At 40.1% G+C, this 15356-nt stretch overlaps 1 protein-coding gene across 22 annotated transcripts in view; it reads left to right on the top strand.

Moving 5' to 3' along the window:
- Positions 1 to 15356, top strand: part of pde4dip (phosphodiesterase 4D interacting protein) — a 96848-nt gene that overhangs the window by 66573 nt on the left and 14919 nt on the right. For all 22 annotated transcript variants that reach the window (XM_078946184.1, XM_078946192.1, XM_078946185.1 and 19 more), the window contains 13 exons: positions 502 to 639; positions 717 to 896; positions 1224 to 1418; positions 1492 to 1746; positions 1876 to 2029; positions 4523 to 4611; positions 6114 to 6274; positions 6411 to 6693; positions 6779 to 6917; positions 8007 to 8123; positions 8565 to 9015; positions 11274 to 11509; positions 11585 to 11630. In XM_078946184.1, coding sequence (XP_078802310.1) covers positions 502 to 639; positions 717 to 896; positions 1224 to 1418; positions 1492 to 1746; positions 1876 to 2029; positions 4523 to 4611; positions 6114 to 6274; positions 6411 to 6693; positions 6779 to 6917; positions 8007 to 8123; positions 8565 to 9015; positions 11274 to 11509; positions 11585 to 11630 — 2444 coding nt within the window. The remainder of the gene's footprint in view (positions 1 to 501; positions 640 to 716; positions 897 to 1223; positions 1419 to 1491; positions 1747 to 1875; positions 2030 to 4522; positions 4612 to 6113; positions 6275 to 6410; positions 6694 to 6778; positions 6918 to 8006; positions 8124 to 8564; positions 9016 to 11273; positions 11510 to 11584; positions 11631 to 15356) is intronic.

Here is a 15356-nt window from a genome sequence, read left to right as displayed (position 1 = left end):
CAGCAAGGGTCATTTGGAGTATAATTTTTAAACTATTGCAGTGAAATGGAAATGATGTTTTTGGTTGTTTTGCTATTTGTTTATACACCGCAAATTATATCTTTATCGCAATATTAATCACCAATATCGCATATCGCGAGTTTTCCTCATATCGTGCAGCCCTACTCTGTCACACTTTAAAAGTCAGACGAGGCGGAAGTTGCCATCTGATCTTGTAGCTTTCACGTTGACAGATATGGGTTAAGGGAAAATCTATATCATGGTTTAATGGTTCCTACATGAAATCTATTGAATAAAAATAGTTGAATGCAGCTGCAGATATTTTAAGGAGGATTGAGCTTATCAAGTTTTAATTAAATGAAATAGACTTCACATATTTAGTTTTACGCCCAAATAGGTTAAAAAAACCTTTTTTTTACTAAATCCATGGAAAGTTTTGTGATCCTTTCTGGAAAAAGCTCTGGTGTTGGCTTTGACGATGAGCTTCCCTCTTCTCTACAGAAAGCTGTAGATGACAGGTTTCGCTGCGTGGAGGAGAAGGAGGAGGCGACCCGCCACCTGCAGCTGCTGATCCGAGAGAAAGACAGAGATCTGGAGAGGCAGCGCTGCGTCCTGACCAACAACGAGGAGACCATTGTTGTGAGAGGGCGCGCTCGTACGCCACGCCCACTGCTCTCTGAGGTGTTTTGTCCTGACCGCTGGCTGTTTTGCGTCAGAGCTTGGAGATGCTGGTGCGGGGGAAGGCCCTGCAGCTGGAGCAGGTGAGCGACGCCTGGAGGAGCGCCCAGCAGCAGAGACGGGACCTGGAGGACAGACAAGGCTGCGCTCTGAAAGAGAGGGACGGTGTCATCGAGCAGCTGCAGACGGCGCTGCAGGCGCTCACGCAGGAGGCGCAGGTACGACCAGACAAAACCCTAGAACACTCAAAAGTGCTGGTTTGTCTTTCTCCAAAACTTAAACCCGCTTTGATGAAAATGGTGTTTTCGTGTTCTCGTGGCATTTTTCTGATGATGGAGGGCATATTTAAAGAAAACTACGCTCAAAATAACATAATCATGGTTAAACGACCACTGGGAATGCTTGGAAAATAGATTAAAAAAGGATTGGAGTGGGTCTTTTAGATGAATTTATCACCTGGACTAATTTTAGGTAAAATCGTTAAGGGACACTTGATCTGTTCTGTTTGTTCAGAGTGTGGTTTCATTCAGACTTCCTGTTTTCAGGGTCTTCGCTCCTCCCTGCTGGCTCAGATCCACTCCATTCCAGGAGACATCATGGAGGAGCTGAAGCTCCGCCTCCAGCTGAAAGACCGCCTCCTCAAAGAAGTGCTCGCTGACCGCACCCATCAGGCCCAGCAGCACGAAGAACAAGTCCAGGATCTGCTTAGAACCATTAACTCCAAGGATCAGTACATTCAGGTGGGGCGGAGCAGCCGAGCGGTGAAAGTCGGCCGGTGTCTGAGTGAAATACCAACGCGGTTTCTCCCTGCAGGAGTCGGCGGCTCAGCTGAGTCAAGTCATTGCTGAGCAGACAACCAGGCTCCAGGAGCTCCGCAGACAGCTCGGCTCCGGTTTCGGACCGAATCCCGACTCTGAGGCAGATCTGGGTGTGGAACTCCAGGCGCTGAAGGAGGAGCTGAGTCTGGCTCTGAGAAGGGAGAAGGAGAGCGAGGAGCTGAGCAGGAGTCGGGTTGCCCGGATCGAGTCCCTCTGCAGGACTCTGCATGTCAAGGAGGAGATCATTGGGGTCAGCAGGAGAGATTTTAAAGAAAGATCCTAAAGAAAAAAACATCTTAAATGTCTCTCTGAAACTCAAGGTTCTAAGCAGAACCAATCTGTTGTGTTCACTCATGTTCGGGTTCTCTGATGCCTGCAGGACTTTCAGAGGCAGCTGGCAGATCCATCCCACCTTCCTCTGGTGGAGCAGCTCACCCAGGAGGTCCAGGAGCTCAGGGAGGCTCTGGTCCAGCTTGACTCTCTGTCAGCCAGAGGCTCAGTTCGGGTCAGCGGCGGGCCGGCCGAGTTCGGAGGTGGGGATCAGAGAAGTGGGGGCCAGTTTGCCTAACAGCAGCTTCTTCTGCAGCAGCATCAGTGTGTGTGTGTGTGTGTGTGTGTGTGTGTGTGTGCCTGATGATCCTACTAACAAGGAGTCCTGACGTCTGAACTATATGACATCGTATTAGGGCAACCATGATGGAAAAAAAACAAATACACGAAAAAAAAGACCTTAAGTGTCAAAACTTTACAGTAAAAAATGTGTAAAATTAAGGAAAAAAAGTCAAAAACGTATGTGAATAAAGTCAGAAAATTACCAGAACAAATGAGTAAAATTATGAACAAATGTCAAAACTAAAAGAGAATAAAGTCAGAAAATGATGAGGAAAAAAGTAAACTTTATTAGACGAATTATGTAAAATTATTAAAAAATAAAGTCAAAATTTTCAGGAAAATTTGTAAATTTTTTAGATGAAGTCACAAGAAAACGAGGAAAAAAGAGTCACTTTTCGAAATCTTTTCTGTATACTTTTATAATTTGAAAAAAAAACAATGAATTTCTTAATGTAAAATTGCGACTTTTATATTGTAAAGTTGGGATTTTATTCTCATAAGAATGTTGACTATTCTAAATCATAATTCTCCGACTTTTTATCGCGTAAAATTTATTTTTCTTTCTATAACTCTACAGTTTTACTCTTATAATATTTTGACTGTTTTCTCTTGATTTTACACATTTATTCTCATATACGGTATTCATTTTTAAAATAATTTTTCTTTTATGGGGATCCTTCACCAGACTTCGAGGTAGAACTGTAACTGCCTTACAAAGATAAAACTCCGAGCCTTGAAATTTTTTTTTTTACTATAAAACCTCAAAACAAATATTAATACATTCTTCTTTTCTGAGGTAATTCTGTGTCTATAAGATCAATCAAATTGATTCTGTGGGACGAAATTCCAAATGCAAAGAAGGGGTCAGACAATGGGAGCAGGGTGCGAGGAGGCGGAGCAACATGCATCTAAATTATTTAGATTGAAGCACTTTGAGGAAAAAAATGAAAGGGAAAAAAAAAACCTAACGACTGCCTTTAGATTTATAAAAAAGAACAATATGTTATACTCAAGATAACAGTCAGCCCCATGGGTAGTAGCATAACAAAAAAATGTAACATGCTTAAGTGCATTTCTTAATACGGTGTCACACATATATTGTTTATTTATTTTTTCTGAACCAAATTTATAATTTTAATGTTGTTTTTTCCTGTAAATAAAGTCCAGCTCAATTATAAGGACAATTTAAGAAGAATTCTTAATTAAAATATGTATTTTTTAAAAATCTTTGTCATCAGTGAATTTTGTCCAGCTTTTATTTTGTTAATGTAAAAGCTTCCTTTGTTGTTTTTCAATGTTTCCTCACATGCTTGTTTTAATGCATGTTTCTAAACCTGGTCAGGAAATGTCACTCATCTGCACTCTTGTGCGTTTAGTTCACCAGTTTTAATTGTTTGCTTAACGAAGCTTTGCCCAATCATTAAAAAATGGCTAAATTATTATTATTAGAATGGAGTCACACTGGAACACAGTAAGTATGGAACTTTGTTTTGCTGCTTTTTATCCTGAAAATGAAGACTGTTTTAACATGTTCTGGAGTACTTCATAATAAACGTTAAATTTACTGAGTGCATTTTGTTCTTTTTGGAGTGTTTCCTCTCGGTTTGCACTGGTTTGTATTGTCTCCTCTGATCCGTTACCACATGTGCAGCTTTCCTGCACCGATTTCCCTGCAAAAAAAGTAACTGAAGCACCCTGATTCAAGCAGCCCTGATCACATTATTCTTTTACCTATTAATTGTTTTTATACATTCTGAAAAAAGCAGAGCATGCTTTTTATTTATTTATTTTAGTTAAAATAGAAAAAGTGAACACAATAAAAACTCACAAATGGGCAATCTTAGAAAGAAAATACACCTTTGTATTTCTGTAGAGTTTAAATCCAAAACATAAGTTCAAGTTTAGACGTATATTTAGAAGTTTTATAAACCTAACAAACCTGGTTATAAAAATAAAATAAAAATCACCTAAAAATAAAGAAAAATCACTTAAGTTTTTGCTTCCAAGTAGAAGCTAAATTAAGGTAATTTTGGAATATGATGTGCACTTGCATCAATAGGGATAAAGGGGTTAAAATGCACAAAGGCAACACACGGGGTGGTTCAATTTCACTGCCATGTCCTCCTCCTTTAGCAAACTCCATGCTATTTTTGTTTCCATGGAGACCAGAATTGTGCATTAGATTCTATGATTTGTATTTGAAATCTTTTCTGCAGCTTGAAAGTTTAGAGCAGCTACAGCAGATGTAGTGATGGAGCTGCATCTTTATGTGTAAAATCTGTGCAGCATCACATGGTTCTGCTTTCCAACTCGGCACCTCCACCCGAAAAGCAAAAAATATTAGGACAATTGGTGTTTTATTCCTTTTAGGAATGAGTCCAGATCCATAAAGTTCTCTCATCTTCTGCCCACAGAACTGAGCTCTGAGGGAGATGAGGAGGCAGATGAAGGTCTGAACAGCGAGTACACAGAGAGTGTTGATGAAGAGGAAGCCAACATGGAGGTGTGTATGCACACACTTTTAGTTTGTTACAAAATGACCTGAAATGCTAAAACGTAGTGATAAAGAAAATGTAATGTATCTCTTTAAATTCTGCAGTTGTCAGAAGATTGAAGGTCAAAATCCTAAAGTCCTGATGACTCCATGTTTCTTACTTAGACATCAGCTCAGCAACGTTAATATTATAACAGTTTAATATTTCAAACAGGGGTTGGTGCGTTTTTTTTTTTCCCCCTTTGTTATAAGAAATGCTCCAGAAAAGGAAATTGACAGCCGATCGCCTCATCAAGTTCAACAGTCCTTTAGTTTCCATCACTGGACCAGCAAGAAATTCGTAAATTATTTTTCTAACAAACCAATAGAAGTAGTTAAATTTTTTTAAAAGTTTCTCCGAATTTTTAAGAGTCGAGAAAATAATATGAATATATGGCCCTCGGGCGCCCCTCACCCCATGCTCCTGCCACTCTGCTCAGAGCTGCATGTGACAAATTTAATTAAAAATCAAAACTCAAAATGGCGGGTTTTGTTTTGTTTTTATCTCCATGGCAACCATTTTATTTTTCGGTTGCCTGGGGGTGACGGACAGACCTTTGTAATTTTTAGATGAATCCGCAAAAAATAAATTTTTCGATGTCCTTGGAAACAGAGGTTTTTTGATAGCCACGCCCACATTCCTAATATGTTCCTATCGTATGTCATACTGTTTTGTTAAGCTGGAGTCAGGGAGTCATGTGTAAAATGTTCACAATATTACGGTAAAAACTGTACAAGCAAAAGGGAAACACCGCTTTTAGGAGCGCGCCACACTAAACACCATTTGAAATCTACAAACTTTAAAACCAACATTTGTTTTTCCAAGTTTGCTTCCCAATGATGCTCCAGGAGTTAGGAGGCGAAAGATAGAAATCCCAAGGAGTTTAATTCTATTGAAGTAACTTACTAACCTTTTTGTAAAATTCAAGATGGCTAACTTTCTGAGGTCAAAGGTCAATCAAATGTTAGTTGTGGTTGTAGACTTAGCCCGGTGGTGTGTGTGTGTGAAATTTTGTGAAGGTCACTCGAACAAACGTTTTCTTTTCCCACATGCTAAAATGTGAAAATTGACAAATTTCACACATTTCTACAAAAAACCCCGCAAGCCGTAGGTCGTGTTGCCATCCCATAATAATTTTAAAACTTTATTTTAGACATCTCCGACACGTGTGTTTTGATTTTGAAAACATTATTTGAGCACCATAAGAGATTTTGGCCCTTTTCTTCTTTTTAACTGTACTGTTTCACTCGTTGTGATGTCATCATTTTTGGGGGAGGAGTTGGTCACCGTGCCCAAAATTCATTTTATCAGGTCCCAGGTGAAATTTTTGAAAGTCTTTGCTCAAAAGTGCAGTAAGAAAGAAGAATTAGTCCTTCCAGTCAGTGACTGCCGTAGGTTATGTGAAGGCATGCATATCATGTGTGTGTGTGCATTTGTTTGTGTGTGTCTGTGCATGTTTGTGTATGCACAGAGGTGTGGAAGAAAGGCCTCTTCCTCTGAGCTGCAGCGAGGCGGAGAGGGTCTGTCTGTGGTCAAACTGCTGGTGGAGCAGAAGTTGCAGGTGGAGCGGGAGCTGGGGGAGTTAAGGATGCAGCTGGAGAAGACGGGATTCTCATCTTTGTCTCAGATCAGGTAACCCATTTTTTTACATTTACAGTCTGCCTGAAAATGTTCTTAATGTCTCACTCTGGAACATTGGCGTGTCCCAAGTTTGGCCCCTAGACCACAAACGATTGTTTTAACCTCCCTCTTACCTTCTGTTTTAAAGGAAGGCTTTAATCAACCTTCAAGCAGAGAATGAAGATTTGAAGCATCAAATGCAGCGCGACAGGAGACAGAACGATGAGCACAGGATGCTCGAGAGTGAAGAAGAGGAGGAAGAGTTGGATGTGACGATAGAGGAGGACGACGAAGAGCAGGCCGTATCTGAACTGTGGGACGCCTGGGATGGAGAGCTGACCATGTTACAAGCCAAGATTCAGAACAGCGATGAGCTGAAAAAGAGAAGAGCAAACATGTTAGAATCACAGAGCCTTCCCAGATGCTCTCAGGTAGGAGGTCATTGTGTGTCATTCTGTTCCCGTAAATCTACGGCCATCTTGAAATGAGCGCGTTCCTTCTTTGATCCGTCACCAGGCGGAGCAGCCAGCAGCGATGTGTGAGAAGACTGTTCATCTGCAGCAGAGAAGCAAAGCGCTGCAGGAGAGACTGATGGTGTCAGAGGCCACGGTGCAGGCTCAGGCTGAGCAGCTCAAAGACTACAGAGAGCTGCTGAGTGAGTCAGCTGACCTTTAGAATGTCACACCTTTAATGAAAAGGCAAAAGTACGCAGAAATATTTCAAATGTGAATCCAGGTAGATCAGTGACTTTCACCAAAAAGAGAAAAAAGGAATTGATACATTTGCTGAAAGAAATACAAGTTAGCCAAAAAGAAAAGGTTCAGCGTATTGATGTAGATTAATGCTAAACAGTAATTCTGACTTAATAAAACAAACTGAAAAAGTGATACAACAAAGTACGCCTGATCCAGGGGGGGCCTAACAAAAGGCTAAAAACGCTAACTGAAATGAGAAATGAAAGACAAGAAAAAACGCTTGCAGCCCAACAATGCTAAAAATGCTAAATAACAAATTAGCTTTGCTAATGTGAGCTTTGATTTAACGTGCTGAAAGTTCTACTAAATCTGTTGAGGAACATTTAGGGCAATTTTAGATGATAAACATTTTAAATCAAATGATTTAAATCTTTTTCATGATGGATGGCTAAAAACCCTCTATGATGAAAAATGAACAAATAATGCTGAAATTTATAAAAAGGTAAATACAGTGACTACTGAATTAATCAGAGGAGGAAAGAACATGTAATTTTAATGTCTAATATAAGTATTACTATGCATTTTATTAAAAGTTCAAAATTGATTAAAAACATACTTTTTACACTATTAAATTAAATTAAATTGAATTACAAATACAGCTAGAAGGAGCTGCTTCTCCAGAACAAAATGCAGGGTTGAATGCTAAATTGCTAAATGAAAATGAAACTTAAAGGTTGGCATATATATATATATATATATATATATATATATATATATATATATATATATATATATATATATATATATATATATATATATATATATATATATACACACACACTGTGTATATATATGTACACACACACACAAAGAGATGATCAAAGTTGACCATAAATAAATACTATAATAATAAACTACAAAACTACAATAAAGAAATAAAGAGATACAGGAAAACAATGGGTTGAATAACATTCAATCAACAAAGGAAATTTTTTTTTTAAATTACTTTTGGGTTATTTGGTTTCATCTGCCTTTGTGTGTCACTACAGCAGAAGCAGCTGTGCAGCAGGACAGTAAGCAGGTCCAGGTGGACCAGCAGGACCTGGGCTATGAGACCTGCGGCCGCAGTGAGAACGAAGCGGAGAGGGAAGACGCCAGCAGCCCAGGTACGTCTGACCAGGAAGATCTCCTCAAACCGTGTCAGATTTCTGAGAACTGTGTTTTAATCCATCTGACATGAGTGTATAATAGGGGGTTTTAGTGAGCGTAAATACTTTTAGAATGTATGTGTTCAAGGTTGAAAGTCGCATGTGAAAAAGCTATGAGAGAAACACTAGAGGGCAGCAGAGGCCAACTCTATCACCTCAGTGGAGCTGGTTTTTTCAGGTGTCCTTGTCCTACTTGCTGCCTCCTGTTAGCAGGTGTGTTCCACTAAAAAGAAGTCACAAGCATAGCGTTGTTATGAATAGAAGCAGGACGGTGTCTACAGTAAAACTGAAACCCAAATATGCTAAAGGACTTTCACAGATCTAAAGACCATTCGTTGGATGAACCCATCTGCTTGCTGATCAATTTATTGATGAACCCCTGCTGGTTTTTACCATCAGAGTTTGATGACCTGGAGATGTGCACTTCTCTGGACTGTCGCTCTCAGTGGTGGGCCTCCACTGGCAGCCACAGCTCCACCAAAGCCCCCTCCCAGAGTCATGGAGATGAGGTGTCGTCCCTCCAGCACCTGGTGGAAGACCTTCGCATGCAGCTGTCCCGCTCTCAGGCGGTGATCCACGGGCTGCAGGGCCGCCTCCGCACCCTCTCCACCTCCAGCAACCTCTCCACGCCACGGAAGGTCAACTGGTCCTTCCAGCCCTCTGCTTCACAGAGCGGGGCAGAGGAGGATGAAGGCTGGGGGTCATCTGATGGAGGGGTGCAGGCTTCTCCCTGTCATCCTCGCCAAGAAAAGGGCCTTCAGGAGCTGATGTCCCGTGTGGGCGCACTGGAAGATCAGCTGAGGAAAGATGGAAGGCAGTCTGACGAGAAAAGGTCTCTCACTTGGCCAGGGTGAGTCAGCTGGAAGGATGTGGAGAAAAAAGGTTTCTAAGATTATTAAACTTGGACGGCCTTTGTTAAGGACATAGGAAACTCAAGCAGGCCCCAATTAAAGTGCATTCCGATTAATCAGGCTCTTGCTGATTAAAAGCGGTACATTCTGGTAACAGAACAGTGATCCATTAATCACTGTGGACGTCAGACAGTCTGTCACGGTCTCTGTCAGCATTACGCTGTTCTGTAACCACGCAAGCTTTCATGGAAGCTCAACAGCAAAAGAGTCCGCAGGGGTTTAACTCTTAAAGCCCCAATCGGGTCATCTTTTGTAAAGCCTTCCCACTGGTCTTTTTATTATGGTTATGCCTTTCTTAGGCAAAATCTAAAAAAACTGTGTCATTTTCTATAGGACATAGTTTCTGCAAAGCAGCAAGAGCTCATTAAAAATTCACCTCTGAGTTATGGGTGGAACCATTGGGGTGATTGGACTAAGCCCGCCCCCACTTTCCGTCACCCATTTGTTTACACGCTCTCCTGCCAGCTTCCAGCCCCTCACTCCCAATTTATCAGAATAAAGTTGTAAAACATTGAGCGAAAAACTGAAACTTTACGAGATAAAGTTGTAAAATTTGGGGGGAAAAAGTTCAAAAGGCATTCAATTAGGAGAAAAATGTCAACATTTATTTACATTTATTTGGGGAATTATGAGCAAATACATATTTTACATTAATAGGCATATTTTTGATAAGTACTAAATCGAGAATTTATGGGATTAAATTCATGCTAATTCGGTTTTAGTGAGTCAACTTGTTTTATTGTAAGTTTAGGGACATTGAAAATAATTGGCTGGACACTGGGCTTCCTCGGAAGAAAATTCTTGACCCATAAGGAGTGGATTTCCGGCGCATCCGCTCCTATTTGACACCATTGTCGATACAGTTGCACAGGTCCAAATGCATTATGGCACATGGATTGCTATGATGAACTGAAGTCTTATGGCATCATTAGAAATGGATGCATTGAAGGATGTAGTTGAAACGGAATGTGGATGGAGGCTAACACAACCAACAGCATTTTCAAAAAAGCATGCCTTTTTTTCTTGTACAATTATGCCTTTTTTTCATAATGTCATGACTTAATTCTCATAAAATTACAACTTTTTGTAAAAAATGTTAGGTCTCACTTCTCATAAAATTCCACCTTTTTCCCCATGTTTTGACTTAATTCTAAAATTGTAACTTTTTTTCGAATAACATTTATTTCTCGTAAAATAATTTCTTTCTTAGAAAGTTACGACTTCACCCTTATTAAATTAAGACTTTTTCTTGTAATGGTTTAAATTAATTCTCTTAAATTATGATTTATTCTTGTAATGTTACAACTTCATTCTCATAACATTACGACTCTTTTCTTCGAATGTTACAATTTAATTCTCGTGACCTTACAACTTTTTTATTATAATGTTGCAACTTTATTCTCGTAAAAATAAAACTTTTTCCCCATAATGTTACAACTTGATTCTCATAAACCAAAACTATTTTCTCATAGTGTTCTTTTTATTTTTCCATTCATCTTCTTAACTGTTTTGTCCCTTCCTTGGTCATGGGGCTGCTGGAGCCCACCCATGCACACTCTCATCCAAACCTAGGGACAATCTAGAGCATGTTTTTGGGTTGTGGGAGGAAGCCGGAGTCCCTGGAGAAAACCCACGCGTGAACAGACAGAACACGCAAACTCCACACAGAAGGGTCCCGCATTGATGTTCTGTTGCAGGTCCCCCAGCCGGGACTTGAACCATTCTTGCTGTGGGGCAAGAGCGCTAACCACTGTGCCACCGTGTAGCTCCATTTTTTTATAATATAACGACTTAATTCTCATAAAATGATGCCTTTATTTTTTATAATTTTATGACTTTATTCTCGTATATTATTGTAATTTTTTTCTTTCATGACGGCCTTAATACTCTGTCGTAGAAATGCAATTTGGGGCTTCAGTTTCTTTAAAAACATTCTCTATTACTGTATCAGAAATAAAACATGTTAAAAAACCCAAATGGAAGTGTGCTTCCAATGGAAATTCAGGAAGCATAAAAATACTATTTTGATGGGTCTTTAACTGCACTCAAGCCGTCCCTTTTGGCCCAATTAATCAAAAACCTGTGAAAGATTCAGAAAAATTCAATGTAGTAAAAGTCTATTCATAACCCTGTTATGCTAAAGCACCTGCAGGTAATTCTTCTGACATGGAACTGAGTAGTATTTCTTGCTTTACAGGGAATTCGACACTCTGATCCAGGCTCAGGCCCGAGAACTGTCCCACCTCCGCCAGCGGCTGCGGGACGGGCGGAGCGTCTGCAGCATCCTCACCCAGCACCTGGGGGACACCACCAAATCCTTTGAGGAGCTGCTGAGGGCCAACGACGTTGACTTCTACATGGGCCAGAGCTTCAGGGAGCAGCTGGCTCAGAGCAGCGCTCTGGCTCAAAGAGTCGCCACAAAGATCAGCGGACGTGAGTCGTTTACGGTTTCACCGCTTGAGCATGATAAAAGTGGTGCAAACGTCTTTTTTGTTTGTTTCCTCACAGGAGATCTCTCTGAGGATCCAGAGAAGACGGAGCTGCTCGCCATCCGGTCAGTGTTTCCACCTCCTTTGCGTGTTGACATGCAGTCAGTGGTAATCAGTGGAAAGTATTGGTGCATGACGCTCATCCATGTTTGTTCCCTGGGGCAGAATTATCAGACGCTCGCTTTGTGATGAGTCAGGGTCCCACTAATTAATTAAAGATCTAACTGTTAAGTCAATGGCACCGATGCCTCCTCTTCATCCTTCTGGAGACATTTAAAGATAAAGATCCTAATGTTTTTCCTACTTCTGCCTCATCTCAAGTGCTTTATGTGACTGGTTTTACTCTGTAAGAAGACCAGCAACCCTTTATCCCCTTAAGGCCATGTCACACTATATACATTTTGTGCATAATGTACAGATGAAAATTGGTCATGCATAAATTTACGTGGAAAAAGTGCGCTGTTCATATGCAAATCATTTGTGATTCTTGTGCTAAATATGTACTTTCAATGTGAAATGTGTGCCGTACATGCGACATAAACTGTGGCGCATAGGTGAAAAGTCCTTCAGAAAACGTGGAACGCTCATGGAAAGCCTTTAAAATTGTCTATGCATCTCGCAAAAATCACACACACTTGCTTAAGATTTACGTGATAATTGCATATTAATTACGTAAAATACGCATTGACTGTGTAATTCTCAACTGACTGATAATTTTGAACAGCTTAAAACCGAATTCTAGTAAAGCCTGAAACCCTCAATGGACATCTGTGAACATCGACGAATGACAAACACAAGAAACCCATATGAATTTTAATTTTTTATATATCACGCATGTATTACTAGAGACCAAAACTTCATACATGGAAAATTTGCTCTTTGTACGTAGTGGCTGAGTAACACGGCCTTAAAAATCAGTGACCTGCAGTGAGGTTGGCTGACTCTTTCAAAGTCTGATTTACAAACAGACAAACCCAATAGATCTACCAACAACTGATTGTTTCCTATCTCATATCAGCATCCATCCTTCCATCCATCCATCACAGGTCAATCCTTGGCGCTATATTTACAACAGGCATGTGACACGGGTTTCTTGAACTCACTAAATGCGCATTCTTGAAAAAAAGCTGTGCAGTGCGAGACGATCTAGTGGATTTTAAAAGCATTTCGGTCACCATGCTCACTTTTTCTTTTTTAATCGCTAAAAATGATGTCACAAATTTCCTGAAGTAAAAATCGAATAACTATGAGCACTTTACAAAGACAATTTATGAATTCACTGATGATGAAAACTTGAATAGTTTATAAAAGTAAATTGATGTACCCTTTTTTTTACATGACACAAACACAATCCATTGTGGTCTATAATCAGCAATTTAGTGAGCATCAATGCAGACTAGTTTTTTTCGCAAAGACCTCTGGGAAATGGGCACTGGATTTTGGAATTGCAGATTTGGACAGCTCCACAAAATGGCGAATGCATTTTAGTGTATTGTATAGTGCACTATTTAGTGAGTAGTGAAGGAATTTGGACACAACCAAAATAACAGACTTTTGTTGAACTTTATTAGAAACCACCGAAGAACAAATCCGAGCTCACATGCGCCCTTTTCAGTTGCGACAGAGCTATTGCCTGCCTTTATGTGAGATCCGAACACAAAATAAACAAACGTGAAACTTGTTAACTATTAAATGGAAAATGAAGACATGTAATTTAAATGTCATGTATGAAAATAATTATAAAGCATTACATTTTTGGCACACGCTGAGCAAACTAAAGGCACACAATCAACCCAGTTCACATGGAATTACACCATTTAACATGAGGCAGAGCTCAGTGCTGTTCCACCTCACAGCCTATGATGTAATTGAACAGGAAATACAAAAAATACAGAGATTTTGAGCATTAAAATGAAAATTATGATTATACAAATAAATTGTCATTTGTTTTATTAAGTTTACTATTATTCTATTATGATGGCAGGTGAGGCACTGCCTCACCTGATCTAACATCTATGCTAAAACTAGGTAGAAACAAAGATACATATAGACTCCCTGTTCGTAGGTGTATTATAAATGTTGCAGAGACTTTTCACTGATTTCTGCTGTAACTTTTTTTTAAGCCAAACTTCTTCTATGTGTTGATCCCTTTGGAGTAACTTCCAAAATGAAGGGTCTTTCTGATAACATTAGAAAGACTATATCATAAAATATGCTGTTGTACTATTTTATACAACTTTTAAAAAGAAACGGGAATAAAATTGCTTAAAAAATCCAAGCTGCTCTTGTTTTTTGGGAAATAAATTTTACCACCAAAGATGGTGAATATTTGCTACTACCACCAAGATCTGCCCCCACAGCGGCTCACAGAAATAAAAAAGGTCAAAACGCTGACAAAAAAACAGGTCTGTGGGAATAATTAAACCCACCCCTCAGGGAAATAACGAGACAATTGGGGGCGCTGTGACGTAGTGGTGGTGGGGGGTGCTTGCATATGTGTCAAACATGCGTCACAGATGGGTTGCCAGATGTGAAGGAGAATTAGTGACTTCTTTTGCCACATCCACGTCACTCAGACTGCAGGGACAGTCTACATTAAAGCAAAGGATTGTGGGTAACAGTAACAGTGTTGTTGTTTTTTAAATTATCATTTGAGCTCATGATGCCAGATCAACAGGAACCCTTTTCAGACAGCTCTTCTGAGTCTCACTCCTCTATCTCATACTAAATTTGATGAATAATTGAATCTGGGGCTCTAAAACGGCGAGTGGTGCGGCTGCAGTGCTGGTCAGAAACATCCTCTGGGGCAGAGCGCAAAGCCAGAGTGGACCAAACTGCACAAACGTTTGCCAACATCAAGGAGATCTGGTGAAAAGAAGAACAGGTGATGCACAGAAGCTGAAATAAACAAGGAAAGCAGTAATGTTTTTTCAAAATAAAACTCCCAACCTGTCATTGTTTTTTTTTTTAAAACAAGTAAAATAAAATAAAAATAAAAATCATTTTTCATAGAAAGTGTTTTGATCATTTTGAGCATTTTTTATGGAGCAACAAAAAAATATAAATTTTATATAAAATATAGATTTTATTTTGTCAGGCAGTCTTTTTGTACAGTGTTGAATTTTATGGATTATTGCAGACATGTTGATGTAAAAACATACATTAAACTCCTGCACTCCTGCCATCAAAAAGCTTGCTCTGAAGGTCTGCTCAATGCCCGGCAATGCGGATAAACATGCATGTCGGTGCAGGGGGCGGCCGCTGTAATGCAGCTCAGGCTCTGTGCTGTGCAGGCTCAGGGCATGTCGGTCGGTGCCTCTAATCAGGTTAAGTTATTAAGACCTCCAAGTGGGAGGGAAATGGGTCACGAGGAGAGGAGGAGAGCACAGTAAGGGCGGAGCTCTGCAGAGAGAGCATCTCTTTGCCTCGGCGGATGGGAAGCAGCACATGGGGCCGAACACTCAGCTGCTGTAGAACTCACTTTAAACCTGGATTATGACTCTGAAGGATACATCAGATGATTTAGATCAAGCTACCAGGACGTAAAGTGCTGTTATTTGTAAGAAGCCTCTTATCCCAGCAGCTGCTGGTTTTACTTTACAATCCTAAAAGAAAAAGCAGCTTTGTGGACGATCATTCATCCAGAGCGTCCCACTCTGATGCCTGCTGGAGCGTGAACACACGAGCACCTCGGGGATCTGGACATCCGTCCCTTCTATCTATCCTGTCTTTCGTCACCACATCTCAGCCTGGAGGACTGGTTCTATGCTAGTGGGATGATTGATTGTGTC

The sequence above is a fragment of the Oryzias latipes genome, chromosome 4 (assembly GCF_053564925.1).
Source record: "Oryzias latipes strain Hd-rR chromosome 4, Olatipes_Hd-rR_3.1".
NCBI classification, from domain to species: Eukaryota; Metazoa; Chordata; class Actinopteri; order Beloniformes; family Adrianichthyidae; genus Oryzias; species Oryzias latipes.
This window is presented reverse-complemented; position numbering and strand designations above follow the sequence as displayed.